This window comes from Equus przewalskii, chromosome 13 (genome assembly GCF_037783145.1).
Source record: "Equus przewalskii isolate Varuska chromosome 13, EquPr2, whole genome shotgun sequence".
Lineage (NCBI taxonomy): Eukaryota > Metazoa > Chordata > Mammalia > Perissodactyla > Equidae > Equus > Equus przewalskii.
This window is the reverse complement of record NC_091843.1, coordinates 50535918-50550607: the sequence shown is the minus strand read 5'-3', so window position 1 is coordinate 50550607 and position 14690 is coordinate 50535918. Positions and strand designations below refer to the sequence as shown.

General features: G+C 40.4%; 1 protein-coding gene across 17 annotated transcripts in view; it reads left to right on the top strand.

The window, feature by feature from the left end:
• The window catches only part of ZNF475 (zinc finger protein 475), a 54857-nt gene extending 48389 nt beyond the window's left edge, over positions 1-6468 (top strand). For 14 of the 17 annotated variants that reach the window (XM_070569458.1, XM_008530601.2, XM_070569455.1 and 11 more), the window contains 2 exons: positions 2936-3116; positions 6297-6468. In XM_070569458.1, the coding sequence (XP_070425559.1) occupies positions 2936-3116; positions 6297-6448 (333 nt within the window). In that variant the 3' untranslated portion in view covers positions 6449-6468. Of the gene's footprint in view, positions 1-2935; positions 3117-3246; positions 3579-6296 lie in introns of those variants that run through there. The other 3 variants (XM_070569464.1, XM_070569462.1, XM_070569465.1) reach the window with 3 other exon arrangements.
• Positions 6469-14690: the final 8222 nt, after the last annotated feature.

Here is a 14690-nt window from a genome sequence, read left to right as displayed (position 1 = left end):
GGTTACTATTGAGATTAAAATATGCATCTTCAGCATGTCGCATTCTATGTGTGAAAAATTACTTCAAGGAAGATCTAAGAATTCTATGCTTTTATTTACTATAACTTTATGTATATATATATAAGTAAAGTTATTTTTTTTACAAAATAAGTTTTGCATAAAAACTTTACATATATATGTAAAGTTTACATATATATATACACCATAAACTCCATACTCCTTTGCTACCATTTTTCTTCAAAGAGCCCTTAGTCTAAAGAGATTTTGTCATTTGTATGTACAAAAATTAGAAATATTTTTAAAAGATTGTTTTAATTTATTGAACTATTTGCATTTTATGCTGTTTCTATTCCTTATAGAACAGATTTCTAGCTGATATTTCCCCTCAGTATTTAGAACTTCTTTCAGCATTTCTTGTAGAGCAGCTCTGCCAAGGATGAATTCTTTTGCCTTTTGTCTAAAGATGTGTTTATGTCACCTTCATTTTGAAGGATATTTTTACTGGATATGTAATTCTAAATTGACATGGTAGTGGGTTTTTTCTTTAATCATTTTTAAAATGTCATTCCATTATTTTCTGTCCTCCACATTTTTTCTGATGAGAAATCACCTGAAATTTTTGTCATTGTTTTCTTGTTCCCTTGTATATATTGTCTCTGTTTTCTCTGACTGCTTTCAAGCTTATCTTTTGTCTTTAGTAGTTTCACTATTATGTATCTAGTTCTGTTTTTCTTACTTAACCTGCTTGGATTTCTCTGAGCTTTTTGGATATGTTATTTGTTGTCTCATTAATTTTAGAAAATTCTCAGACATAATTTCTTCATCTATTTCTTTTCTTCACTTTTTTTCTCCTCCTTCTGGGATCCAATTACATATATGTTGGACCATTTGATCTATTCCATTTTTTTCTTCACTGTTTTTTCTCTCTGTGTTACTGTTTGGGAAATCTCTTCTGACATATCCTTAAGTTTATTGATTGTTTCTTCTGCTGTGTGGACGTCTGCTGAAAGTCTTATCAAATGAATATTTCATCTCCCATATCATGTTTTTTATTTTAGCATTTCCCATAGATTTTCTTGAATAATTTTTATCTCTCTGCTTTAATTTTCCATATATTCACACATGCTGTCACCTTTTCCTCTATATCTTTTAACATATTTACTACAATTATTTTAAATAATTATTCTTAAGTATTAATCAAAATAATTATTTTAAAACCCTGATAGTCCAGTTATCTAGGCCATATCTTAGTCTGGTTATATTAAGATTATATCTGATGGTGGTGGGTCCTATTTTCTTTGTGTGTGTGTGCTTTATAATTTTGATTGAATGCTGGACATTCTGTGTAAGAGAACAGTAGATTCTGAGTAGATTATACTTATACTCAAAATAAGTTTGCCTCTTCTTCTGTCAGGCTGTGAGTATAATTGGTGTGTCAATGTCGTCTGTAATTTAGCAAGGTTTGGATCTTGTCTTTGCTTTAGTTATGTTCAGTGCATTACAGGGTTTAAATTCCCCCAGTGGTAAACTGCCCTTGCCTTGAACTCAGTGAATGGCCTGGAGCCAAAGGGCTCCTCCTAGTTCTTCTGCTATACTCTTAGACTCCTGTGTGCCTTACATGCCTGCAACAGAGAAGGAGTTGCCCTTAGTGTTCCCAACCCTCCTTCAGCAGTAGACTGCTCTTACCCAGGACTCAGTGCATGGCCTAATTCTCCAGCTCTGTCCTCAGATTTAGGCAGATCCTGTGTTCTTGAATTACTGAAGCTTTCTATCAAGGCTTCTGCCTCTCCCCAGTGTTGGACTGTTTTGGATGGGAGAGTTTATATACACAGACCCTGCATGCCTGCACCTCAGAGGTGTTTGCACTCAGCTGTCCGCCCTTTTCTCTGTGGCAGACAACTGTTGTCTCATATTCATGTAAAGTTGGAGTGTGGGAGGTTTTCTCTTGATTCTGTTTATCCACCCTCAAACTTAGGCAGTTCTTTTAACTCTTAATTTACCTTGCAACTTTGAGTCTCCAATGGGCTCAAAAATTATGATTCTGTAGGCTATTTGACTTATTTCATTGTTTAGGTGGGAGCAGTGTTTCTCATGACTTTCTATATCCTAGACAGAAGCAGAAGCTCCCTATTGCATTTTATCCTTAATGCTTCCTCAGATTTGGTTCTCCCAGAAAGAAATGCTAAGAAAAGGATTTGAGTTCAAGTAGTTTATTTGAGAGATGATCCCAGGAAACCCCAGCAAAGTAGTGGGAGGAGAGATAGGGCAGAGAAGGAAGCCTATATAGTACATTAATGAGTAACTGTGGTGCAGTCCCAATGGGGACTTCTGGAAGACTGTATGGAATCAGCCTTAGAGAGGAAGCTGGGTATTTATCCACCACCTCCCATCTATAATTGATTAGTTGCCCTGCCTGTGAGTGGAGCCTACTCTATGTCAAAAAAGGCAGAGAACACAGGTGCTTGCAATAGAAAGCTGTTGACATGAGGCAATGTGGGTGGGCACAACAGTGTTTATCATAAACGCTCCAATGAACTTACTTTATTTCTCAGACATACCAGTATGCTAAAGCTAGATGTTATTGAGCAGATGATTCATGCCGGATTTATCTTTGTGTTCTCCTAGCACGGAGAATAGTCAGAAGATAATCAATCGATATTTATTAAATGAGAAAATACATTTTATAAACTACCGATATGTACAATTCTGGTTAGCTCCTCTTTATTTCCTAAACTCCTCTCAAACCCACATCCTCACTGCCCCCAGTCACTCAGATAACATAGTTTGTTCTCTTGTCATAAAGTTTAAATTCATCAGACTGGTTGGAGTTTTTAAACATCATATTGATTTTCTAGCTAATTTGAATGCATTATAATTTTAAAATATAATTTCCAAACCTACACTTTATCTAACAGATATGTTATATTACTTGCAGCCAACAATGATAAGACGTCCACCAACAATTGTTTGCTACATTTGTGGTCGTGAATATGGAACAAAATCAATCGCCATCCATGAGCCACAATGTCTAAAAAAATGGCATAATGAAAACAACTTGTTGCCTAAGGAGTTAAGGAGACCAGAACCTAAAAAACCAGAAGTCAGGACCATCACTGGTAAGTTTTTTGAAAAAAAGACTTGAGTGCATAAGGGAAGATTTTCTCTCTAAATCTGTAAGAGTAGAGATATTCTTTTCTTATTTGTTTAAACAACTGAAATCAGCAACATTTACTTTCTTGGCTACAGCCAAATAGGAAAAACAGTTCTGGAATGCCTGCCCGAAGTGCTGCCTTCAGATGCTGAGACAGAAAGACACTACGTGCTGGCAAAACTGGGCAAGAAGAGGCAGGGGGCCAGCCCCATGGCCGAGTGGTTAAGTTCGCACGCTCTGCTTCAGCGTCCCAGAGTTTCACTGGTTCGGATCCTGGGCAAGGACATGGTATCACTCGTCAGGCCATGCTGGGGTGGCGTCCCACATGCCACAACTAGAAGGACCCACAGCTAAAAATACACAACTATGCACCTGGGGGCTTTGGGGAGAAAAAGGAAAAATAAACCTTTAAAAAAAAAAAAAGAAGAGGGACCCACTGGAATTTACTATATTTCCTGAAAATTACTTTCATGTACCATCAAACATAATACTTAAAAAATGTAGAACTTAAAAAACCTTTGGGGCATCTGGAAACAAGTTTTCAAATATAAATGTATCTTAGTGTTCATAGAGCAAAGGTACCAAACTCAAATGCTTACAGGGTCCACTAGCCAGGTTGCAAAATTTAATAAATTGGTGCAGGTGTGAAAAAAGGGAAGTTGGGGCCCATGGTGAGCTGGAGAGCACTGACTGTCTCGCCAGTTCCAGCTGGTATTATTTATTCAGAAATTTAGCCCAGTGTGGTCACACATTTCAATAACACATTAAAAGACTGGAAATCTAGACATCTATATGAAATGTCCAGATTTTTTAAATTTTGCGATTAATATATTGTAAAGCACTGCTCAAGCCAAAGGAAACTGAAAGTCCATAAACTGCCACGTGTGGCCTCATCACAGAGCCTCATGCTTACTCTTTTAGGAAATGAGAATAAAGTAGTTCAGAGAATATTTTTGCCAAGCAAGCTCAAACTTGCTCATCACATTTCTACCATTGTTATTTTCTCAGTTGAGCCCCTGATTCAAAGAAAATCCTTCTTAGTTTTAGGAGGAGTATCATTCAGTGCATTCGTTCTTCTTACGTAGCCATAGATCTGCAGATCTGGGAGGTAACCTGGAGGTCATTTAGTGTCAATCAGTCCAGAACACTCTTGTTAGAAATGTGACCCAAAGAGAGTTTTACAGCAACCCACAGAATGTAACCTAGATTGTCACGATAAATTTCTAGATGTTGCTAAAACCCAACTATTCACAGTCTTTGCTAAGAAGAGGACTCTGCATATAGACGGAAAAGAACTCAAGATGAAAACGTCATGTATTGAAATTACAGCATTTGCCCACAAAGAGATTGTTTACCTCATTGAAAAGCTCTTCCCAGCAATTCTCATTTGGTGTGGAAAATGAGTTTCCTTCACTTCTGATCTTTATCACTTCTCTGCTTGAGCATAATTATCACACATCTAGAAGAGATGACTAGTTTGAAAGCCCAGGTAGGTTCCTTGTTCTGTTTTTGCCTACAGATGGAAAAGGTAGGTCTGATAGGTGCACGTCCCTGCAATTTTCCTCTTGGCCTCATGCTATTTTTATTTCTGAAGGTACTCTTTCTCTGTAGGCAAGGGAATTCCCATTACCATTTCCACCCTATGGACAGTGTAGTCATAGAGTTCAAATTACCCTTCCTCCAGACCCAAAGCCAAAGCCTTATGCAAAAGCTTTTAGAAATGTGATGAATCAGGGCCGTCCCAGTGGCACAGCAGTTAAGTTTGCATGTTCTGCTTCTCAGCCGCCCGGGGTTCGCCGGTTCGGATCCCGGGTGCAGACATGGCACCACTTGGCACGCCATGCTGCGGTAGGCGTCCCACATATAAAGTAGAGGAGGATGGGCATGGAGCTCAGGGCCAGTCTTCCTCAGCAAAAAGAGGACGATTGGCAGTAGTTAGCTCAGGGCTAATCTTCCTCAAAAATAAGAAAAAAAAAAGAAATGTGATGAATCATCTACAAGTGAGAATCAATGAATACTCTGGAACATCTGAGTCCACATTAAAACTCATATGAATAAGGAGAAAGTACCGTTCTTTTTTCAACAGTTTTCAAAGCACTCAAAATATACATTTGTATCCTGCATAGAAAGTGGTACTTGCTTTATCCAAAGGAGAAATACTAGGTTTTCTGGGGTTTAATTTCCCATGGATCAAAAAAAGAACATTAGGAATGGGCATGTTAAGGAATCTGAGGTTTGTCATGGTTGTGTGAACCATTAGACAGAAATCATATAAGAATAGCCTGGGCTTTAATGAAAAAATATGTACTATGAAAATGATAAAAAGTGTGTTATATATTTTTGAGTGCCTGGCTACATTTTGGGGGGCCTATTTTGGACAATTCTAAAACATATTTTCAATTTAATGTACTAAAGTCATTCTATTTAAATAAGGTTTATTAAAGCTGAGTCCCACGGTTTCTCTAAAACAAAGCCACATGCCTTTTTTCTATGCTCTGCCAATGAAGGTTATACGTCTCTCAGCTATCTTTGTTGTTTTCTTAAGGACACTTCTTTCCATCAGATTAACTATTCTGCTTGTATTCGTCACTTTAATTATTTAAAGAATCTTTGAGTTTATGACCATAAAGAGGTGATACATTTTTAGGATATAATTCATCTTAAATTCACTCTCAACTGTCAGTTTTGACTTCTAAAAACATTCCACTGAAGGATTACAGAAGAGGAAAATACAAATACATGTCCTTTTTCCTTTGCAAGCTTATATTTAGAGGCATCTGAAAGAAGGCCACAAGTTATATTTGCAAGAAAATAATTTGCATGATAATAAGCAAAGATATTAATAATTAGTGAAGAATGCATATCATAACACATAAAGCAATATCTTCCCCTTTGTAAAATCCAAAGAGTGAAAAATCTCTGGTTCATAGCTAACTTCACTCAACCTTTGAGTGAGCAGTACTTTTTTTTTTTTGGCAAAAGTAACAGGATTTGTTTAAAAGCCTCAGTCAACAGGTATTTCCTGAAAATATTTTCCATAAAAAGTAGGGTATGGTTCTCCAGAATGAAAACTGATCCGTTTTACCATTTTCTTTTCCTTTTCTTTCTTTTCTGTTCTCTTTTCTTTTTTCCTTTAACTTCCCAGCCAAAGGTTTCTATGATCTCGATGCCTTAAATGAAGCTGCCTGGACCAGTGCCCAGAGCACGTTGGTTCCCTGTGCTGTTTGTGGGCGCACCTTCCTGCCAGACAGACTGATTGTTCACCAACGATCCTGTAAACCAAAAGTCGCCAAGTAAAGCTCTCTCTCTCTGCTGAAGTGTTACAGTGATTAAATCCTTCTGAAAGAGATTGGGATATGGCGGGAAGGAAAAAAAGGGAGGCGAGGAGAGGAAACAAAGAAAACTGGAATTGACCAAAGGCTATCTAGCACAGGAAGCCCAGCTCAGTGCTTTGGTGGCAAAAGTATGACCACTGTGTGATGGGCAAATGTTCTGCTTTTAACAAGCAGCTGCATGCATGTTCAGAGACACACTGTGGGGCATGCATGTCACGCTTTTGTGAGGCAGAATTATAAGTGGGCTGCACCTCATCAGAGCTGGCATTTTTGCCTCAAGGAAATTTCAGAGCCAATTGTTGCCATTTTATTTCCATTCTATTTTCCCAAACAAGAATCTGAACCTCACAATTAGGACTGTTATTCAGTGAACAGAGCTTTGGGTGGTGACTTCAGACAACTTCTTAGTCCCAAGAAAAACTGGATTCTTTCCCGTCCTTGTGCTTTCTGAAATAACTTGCCACTCCCTGCTTCCTCTGATCCAGGGAATTGTTTTTAATTGAGTTATTAATTGGGAATCTTCTTTTCTCTATAAAATTATTCAACAAGACAGACACTGGAAAAAGAGCTAAGGACTTAAAGTACTAGACCCATATCTAATTCATACTCCCTTACCGATAGTGAGAAATATTACAGAGAGATTTCAGAACCAGTGCCAGCCTCATATGTCAGAGATTGCTACAAGGGGATTCATAAAATGAGTGAAGGCTACCTCCTTCCTTCTATAGAAGAAGCCCAGCGAGAGTTCTCCCTGCCTTCCTAGGGGCTTATAGGTGTTTTATTGTTGAGGTATAAAAGCCTGCCAGGAAATTCTGTGCCTCCCCACCCAAGGCCCATTCACAGTAAGTGGATTGTGAGACTGCTCTGTGTTTTAGAGTCCCTGAATGTGTATTCCAGAGGTGGGGCTCTCCTGGGAGGATGCCAGGCCCAGGGAGGTGCTCTGCCCAGGAAACTCTGCTCCCCCAGGCAGCTCTGCTTCGCCTGGACTCCCAGCAGTTTTGCTTGAAATCTTTGTTCATTTTATGGCCGAACTTCAGGGCAATTCTGGATCCACTGGGTTCCTGCAAGCCTCATATTCATGACCTTACACAGCACAGTTAACTCCAAATTATATAAGCAAATTTATTTGACCTAATATTTTGATCACACGTCTACGTATTACAGAAGTTTACATTAGGATAATTGTGCTAATCATTTGGTTTTTCCTGCCTGTTCTAAAGGAAGCTAGAGATGAGCTTTTTAAAAAGTCTTTAGATACCCTCAAATAAGATTATCATCTTGTGAAAGACTAACGTTTAATGTCTCATAGTTGATGGTTTGGTTCTTTTATTTTGTTAAAAATGACAACAACATCTAATAACTCACACATCTGTGAGTGCGCTATGGGTCAGGCACTGTGCTTAGTGCTTCCTATACATCAGTCTACATAAATCTCACATCAACCCTACAAGTAAATCTCATTATCCTTATTTTGCACATGAGGAAACTGATACTTAGCCTAAATAGCTAACTCAAGGTCACACTGCACTTGAGTTAAGAGATGGAGTAGGGAAGCAAACTCGGGAATGTTGGTCTTCCAAACCCATAGTCTTTCCATTGCCATTTGTATGCTAGACACCATCATTAATAAAATTAACTATACTAATGCAAACGATCGGACAAATGTGAAAAGTTTTGTACAATTTTTAGTAATTAAGGCAAATGGGAGTCTTAGGGTGCTTGCAGTTCAGCTGTTGGGCTGAGTTTATCTTAAACTGAGGTGAAAACAAAAGTCAGCTGTATTGTGTTTCAAAAGACACTTGCATTCTGCTAACGTTTAGAAGTCAAATAGCAGGGGAAATAAAGCAAAAGTTCTGGCCTCAACATTGAAAGGAGCTGCCATTTGGAGACATAAAGAGAGATTCTTGGGCTCTTTGCTTTAAAAGCATGACCAAAAACCTACTTTATCTGTAGGAATTAAGTCTGTGAGCTCTTGAAGTGGTTGAAAAGGCCGAGCTTTCGTAGGGGTCGTCATTTCACAGGGAACAGCTTGAGGTACATCAAGGGGCTGACTTTGGGGACTCCACTTCCAGCTTCACCTCAGTGAGCCAGCAAATGTAAATGGAATTAAATCCTGAGCAAGCTCAGCTGTAATGACTTCAATTGAAGAGTTCCTGTCCATTTTCAAGGCAAGTCATCAGTCTCCCCATTAATAGGAAAGAGCTCACCTGCTCTCTCCCAACTGCCCTTCCCCCAATTAGTTCACTTCTGTGCCAATATTTGTACTCTCAAAAGAAAATAATTTCTTTAACAATAGTTGGCACCTCCGTGAGCTATGAATTTGAACCTCGAAATGGCTCCCACAGATACTGTCCTCGATGATGAAGAACAGATCCTAGGTGAAGGTACTTGGCCCTCTTACACTCACCCAGGCAGTTATTGGTCTGGGATGTAAGGTTATTACAGGCACCAACAACAATGCAATTCCCTCATTGCCCTGTTAACTGGTGCTGCACAAACTTTAATTGAATTCCCCTCGAGTCGAGGTTATGAGAAGAATTCCAGGATTTCTTGATGCTCATTTGCACACTGAATTCCCATCCAAGTTGCAGGGCATGTCCTTATCAGAAGGGAACACTGGGGACTGAACAAGCACATCCTAAGGGAGGTGGAGAGGGAGAATCTCCTATTAGGAGTAAGCATGGGAATCTGTTAGAGCTCCATTATGGGAGCTCTTCAGGCTGCCTCCTCATCAGGCAGCCTTGGAAGCAATTCCAGATGGGCTCCCAGTATTTCCAAGGATCATTCTTAGATGACACTGCCTTAGCCTAGGGAATACTGGCGTGAGTCTCTTCATGGAAAAAGAAGCTGCTACTGAGAAGCAGACCCATCTGTGAACAGGGAAGAGATGGAGGGCAGATATCCAAAGTCCTCCACCCCTGAAAACAGCCCAGGCACTTTCTGTACTTGCCTGCTTCTGACATTAACAGTATTTCTTCTTTACACCCCTGTCTAAACCAACTCGTATGTCTTTAATCCCATATCAGATCAGGGCAGGAAGTTCAGCCCTTTCCTTCCCCAATCCTGAGGAGTTCTTTTCCACCTCTGGCAATGGTCCATCTTCCTTTATCATTTATTACTTTCCTACTGACTCACCGTCTGGCCCACATGAACTACTGTGCCTGTTTCTGCTGGCCCTGCCCACTCTGTGAGCACCGTAGGCAGAGATGAAAATGAGGTTTTCCTGCACTTGGAAGAAACAGCACAAATGAGAAGCAGTCAGTTGCCAGTGGGGGCCAAAGAGGATGGTGTAGAGAGACTGTACACCAGGAAAAACACTGCTAAGTTATCATAGGATGGTATACCTTTATTCTGAGTTGTTTTTAAATTTTGTTATAAAAATATTCAAATAGATACCATCAGAGGGGAAAATATCATGATGTCTCATGTTCTCTACACCCAGGCAGATTTAGTTCTTCACATCCCACTAACGTTGAATTTGAATGGCTTAAATTTCAACTACTCTTTTGGGCATAAGAGGGAAATGGAGGTGGCAGGGAGAGGTGCTGGGAGCATGAGATTCCAGAGTCTTTCTGATAATGCATTTTAATTCTACTTCAAGAAACATGAGATTAAGCCAGCATGGATATAAACCAACTGAAAATCTGATTAAAAAAAAAAAAAAAGTGAAACCTGGCCTAAGCATCATAGAGGCTAGGTCCTATCATTGATTCACACTTATCACCCTACAGGCCAAGGCTGTTCAGATAATTCTTAGTTGAGAGTGTGTTAGGCAAAATAATGGCCCCCAAAGATGTTGAGGCCCTAGTCCCCAAAATTTATGAATATGTTACCTTACATGGTAAAAGAGACTTTGCAGATGTGGCTAAGGGTATGGACCTTGTATTGGGGAGAGTATCTGGGATTATCTAGGTGGGCTCAATCTAATCTCATGAGTCCTTAAAAGCAGAGTAAGAAGGAAAAAGGATGAGTGAAAGAGATGGCAGCACAAGAAAGATTCCACACCCCGTTGCTGGTTCTGAGATGTAGGGAACTACATGCAAGGATCAGAGAGAAGTCTCTAGGAGTTAAGGGTGGCCCCACCAAACAGCCAGCATGGAAATTGAAACCTCAGTCCTATAACCACAAGAAACTGGATCCTGCCAAGGATCTGAATGAGCAACGAAACAGTCTTCCCCGGAGCCTCCAGAAAGAATGCAGCCCTGCCAACAAGTTGTTTTTATCTGGTGAACTCAGGGTTGAACTTCTGATCTACAGAACTGAGAGAAAATAAGTGTGTGTTGTTTAAGCCACAAAGTTTGCAGTAAATTTGTTTTGGCAGCAACAAAAAACTAATAGAAGAAGCATCTGTGCGGAATAGGGTAGGACCAATAAATCTTCCTGTTGATCAGAGAAGTAGAGCCCTGAAATCCACAAAGGATGCTGGCCATCTCCACTGCTTGATTAGTGAGGAGGATGTTACAGCCAATATGCAGTAGAGCAGATAGCCCAAGGAACACTGGCTCCAAGATTTGCCACCAGTTAATACACTGCTGTTTTGCAACATGTACAAATTCTGGATGCAGATTTTTAATGTTCTGTTTAATTAATGTTAACTTTAATATTCTCTTAATATTCTTAACCACAAAACTGATACTGTCATATGTACACACTTGTTTTAAAAATAATAATAAATGGACAAAGGCGTTTGAATTATTTGGTAATTGACTTTTGGCACCAATGACCCCATGGCCCTGCCCTGCCCAACTGTCTGTCCTTTCTATGAGCTGCAGAAAGAAAACAATTGCCTAATCTGAAATGGTAGATGGTTATTATTATAGGAATCTCTAAAGTACCGACTGAAAAATAGTCAAAACATCCAAACTCTGAAAGTACAGATATGGTTTGAATAAATCCCAAAGTTCTGTTATGATTTTCACCAGGGTCTTCCTGAGGGGTCATATGCAGATCTAAAAAGTAGACTGAACCATCAAAATAATTTGCTTAACGTGTAGGAAAAGGGTGGACAAAAGCATCTGATTTGAGGACTGGCATTCAGCCAAATTATCAAGAAAGAAATTTGCCTTTAATGCCTTTATCTTCTCTCTTTGAACCTTCTGCCCTCTCTGCCCTCCCATCAACGTTTCTCCAGGATCCTACTGTCCCACCTTCCACCCACTACTGCCTACACTTCTGTTTCTTTTGGAGCAAAATCTCAAGTGCTCCATGCTCCTGACATCTCTCCATCTCTCCGACTTTCCCCTTCAACATCTCACTGCCTGTGTCCCTTCCTCAACTTTTCACTAGGTATTTCATTAGAGGGAAATTTGAGAAAGTCATCTATGCTCAGGGGCTCATGGAAGATAATGGTTTAATATTGCTATCCTTTTCAGGAAATATTTTAAAAGAAGTTTCCTAGAAATATTATGTCTTTAGCCAAAGTAACAAAATCCATGTGATGGAATTTTAGACAAAATGTTGGAGTGGAAGTCAAGAAAGCATGGGAAGTGGGGTCTCCCTGACCATTAGTGTCCCTTATCACACCACACAGACCTCTGCTAACTCCACATCTGTGTAGAGGCCTCTCTGTGGGGTGTACATTTACAGCTGGGATTAAGGTAGGCAGGCTAGTTTCTGTAACTGATAGAACCAAAACATTATAATGGCTTAAATAAGATAGAAGTTTATCTCTTGCTTTAAAAAGATCCCTGGGCAAGTGAACAGGGAGATGTCCCTCATTCATGAAATCATTTAGGGCCCCAGGCTGATGAAGTCTCTGCCATTTTCAACATGTGACACTCAAAAGTTGTCCTGGGAGGCTGTCTCCTTTCAGCCCAGCCACAAGGAGAAAATAACATGGAGTTACGCCTTCGGCAGGCTCGTGGAACCATTTCTTGTAGAAGAAATGCTTATCCTTCCACTCATATTCATTGGCTAAATCTCAGCCACATGGCTGTACCTAAGTGCAAGGGAGGCTGGGCATTGTGTTCTCGCTGTGGCAGCAGGAGGAAGAGGTGAACAGGGAATTGGGGGAACAACTAGTAGTCTCTGCCATGCGGCTCAAACATAAAGCTATTCCTGGCTTCCCATTAGGGGACCACTTGCCCTCTCGTGGAAAATTGACAGTTGAGCACATAATTGATATTTGGGCAAAAACCCAGGAGGATAAGACATTGTTTTTGCCATCAAGGCAGACAAGGTTGGTTCAATTAGGACCCAAAAAGACAAGACTTTAAAATTGCAGTTATTTTCACATATCAGGGATACCAACATCATTCACTGTTTAAAGGAAAGATTCTTTCTCTTTCTTTGTTGTTTGAAGAAACACATTAGGGGGCATTTTTGATATGCAAAATTTAGTCCTGGGTTTAGTCTCAGAATGGTAGTTGCAGCAAAGAGGAGAGAAACTGTTCTACAAAAGAATGTAAATGGCCACCTTTTCAGTGGGCAGAGCTCCAACTTTGGGGAATCATTATTGAATAAACTGGTCTTTCAATCTCTGGTTAGAGCTTGACAAAAAAAGAAATTGGAGTTTTGGACTCAGAGTTAGGTCAAGGGGAAGGGACTGAAACCATAGCAACGTGTCAGCAAGACAGACTGCAGGTAGGGGACTGCCGACATTGGGATAAGGCTGGTGGTAGACTTGGGACCAGTGATCACTGCTACCAAGTTGTAAATGTTCCTTTTCTGCATTGTAATTCTAATTCTGTACATTATCTTTAAGCCTTCACTCTGCTTTATTGTTAGCTGTGCTGGGGTGTGGGGTGGAGTGCTGAAATAAGAGGGGAGCCAATATCTATACATGAACAAACAGACCAAGAGAGCACTTGAAACTGCATGGAGCATGCCAAGCAGCACTTAGGGGCAAGAGATGGCAAGCAACAGCCAAGGCAGCTGCGTACTCTCCAGTAATCCTCAGAATCGTCTGAGGAGAGGACTGGGATTCCTGACGTCATCTAATCAGGACTTAGATCCTGGTTATTTGGCTAGCAAAAGGGTATGCAACCCCGGAAGGCCAGAGAGCATGGGTATATGACTAAACATGCTCCAATAAAACATCAGTGAACAATGTAAGACTGTGTGTAACTGAGCCAAATGGTGATGTACAGGCTCTGACTCCTGTGGCCAAAGCAGATGGGAGACTGGCATCGTTAGGAAGACCTCACAGCAGAAGGAGGTTGGAGCTGGCCTTGAAAGGAAGAACAGGTAAAGGCAGCAGGGACACTAAAGGACACCCCAGGGAAGAAACTTACAGAAACTATGATCTACTCTAAGTATTGCAGGGTTGGATATGTTTTGTTTCCACTCTAACTGGTTTGTTTTTCTTTGTTACTCTTTGGGATTCGTCCACAGGATTTCCTGATAACTTGATAAGGCATGTTGCTTTGCCTTAATCTGGTGCATTTTCTAGACCACAGCTTCCTAACCAGTGTGCCCACTGATTGATTTGCTCACAAATTAATCTCTTCAGCCCTCCAGACTGTCTGTCAGGGCCCGTGGGGCCCACCTCTGCCTGTAAGCAGCATCAGTGGTTAACACCAGTGTGCAGTACCAATATCAGCATTTCCCAGATGTGCTGTAAAGTGAAACATGGTGGAAAGCTCTATAGCCTATATGTTCGTAAGTGGCATTGACCATGGTGAAGACAAGTACAAAGTCTTCAGACTGTGGGATCAACTCATAAAAGACGTTATCAAAGTTCACATTTTAGTTATTTGCTCTGGCTAAAATTGCTATTTCTCTTCCTCTTTTTTTACATACTTCCTTCCCGACTTCTATCACCAATGTGGAATTTTCTGGAAAGATGAAGAACTCATATCCAGAAGGTGGTGAAGCAATTCCATATACCTTTTAGCGATGAGGGCTAGAAGGAACACCCCTGAGGCAATCAGGAAAGGCTCCCAGGGGGATTCAAGAGCAGGTGTATTGTGCGTGGAGGTTTCTGGGAGAGCAACATAGACAGCAAGGCAGAGGAACAGCTGGAACAAGGATGAAGGATAGGTGCAGGATTTGTGTGCAAGGAAGACAAGGGGTGACAACAGTGAAGTGATCAGGGTAGTTATGGCTTCATTCTCCCAATCTCTTACCTTGCAGTAGGTGCTAAAGCAAATCAGACAGGTTGAGTTGTACGGCTTGTCTAGTTTTGTTCCATGGGACATTAGACAAGATGACATCTAAAGGAAAAATGGGGTGAGTGAACATAAACGTTAGGAGGGTTATAAATC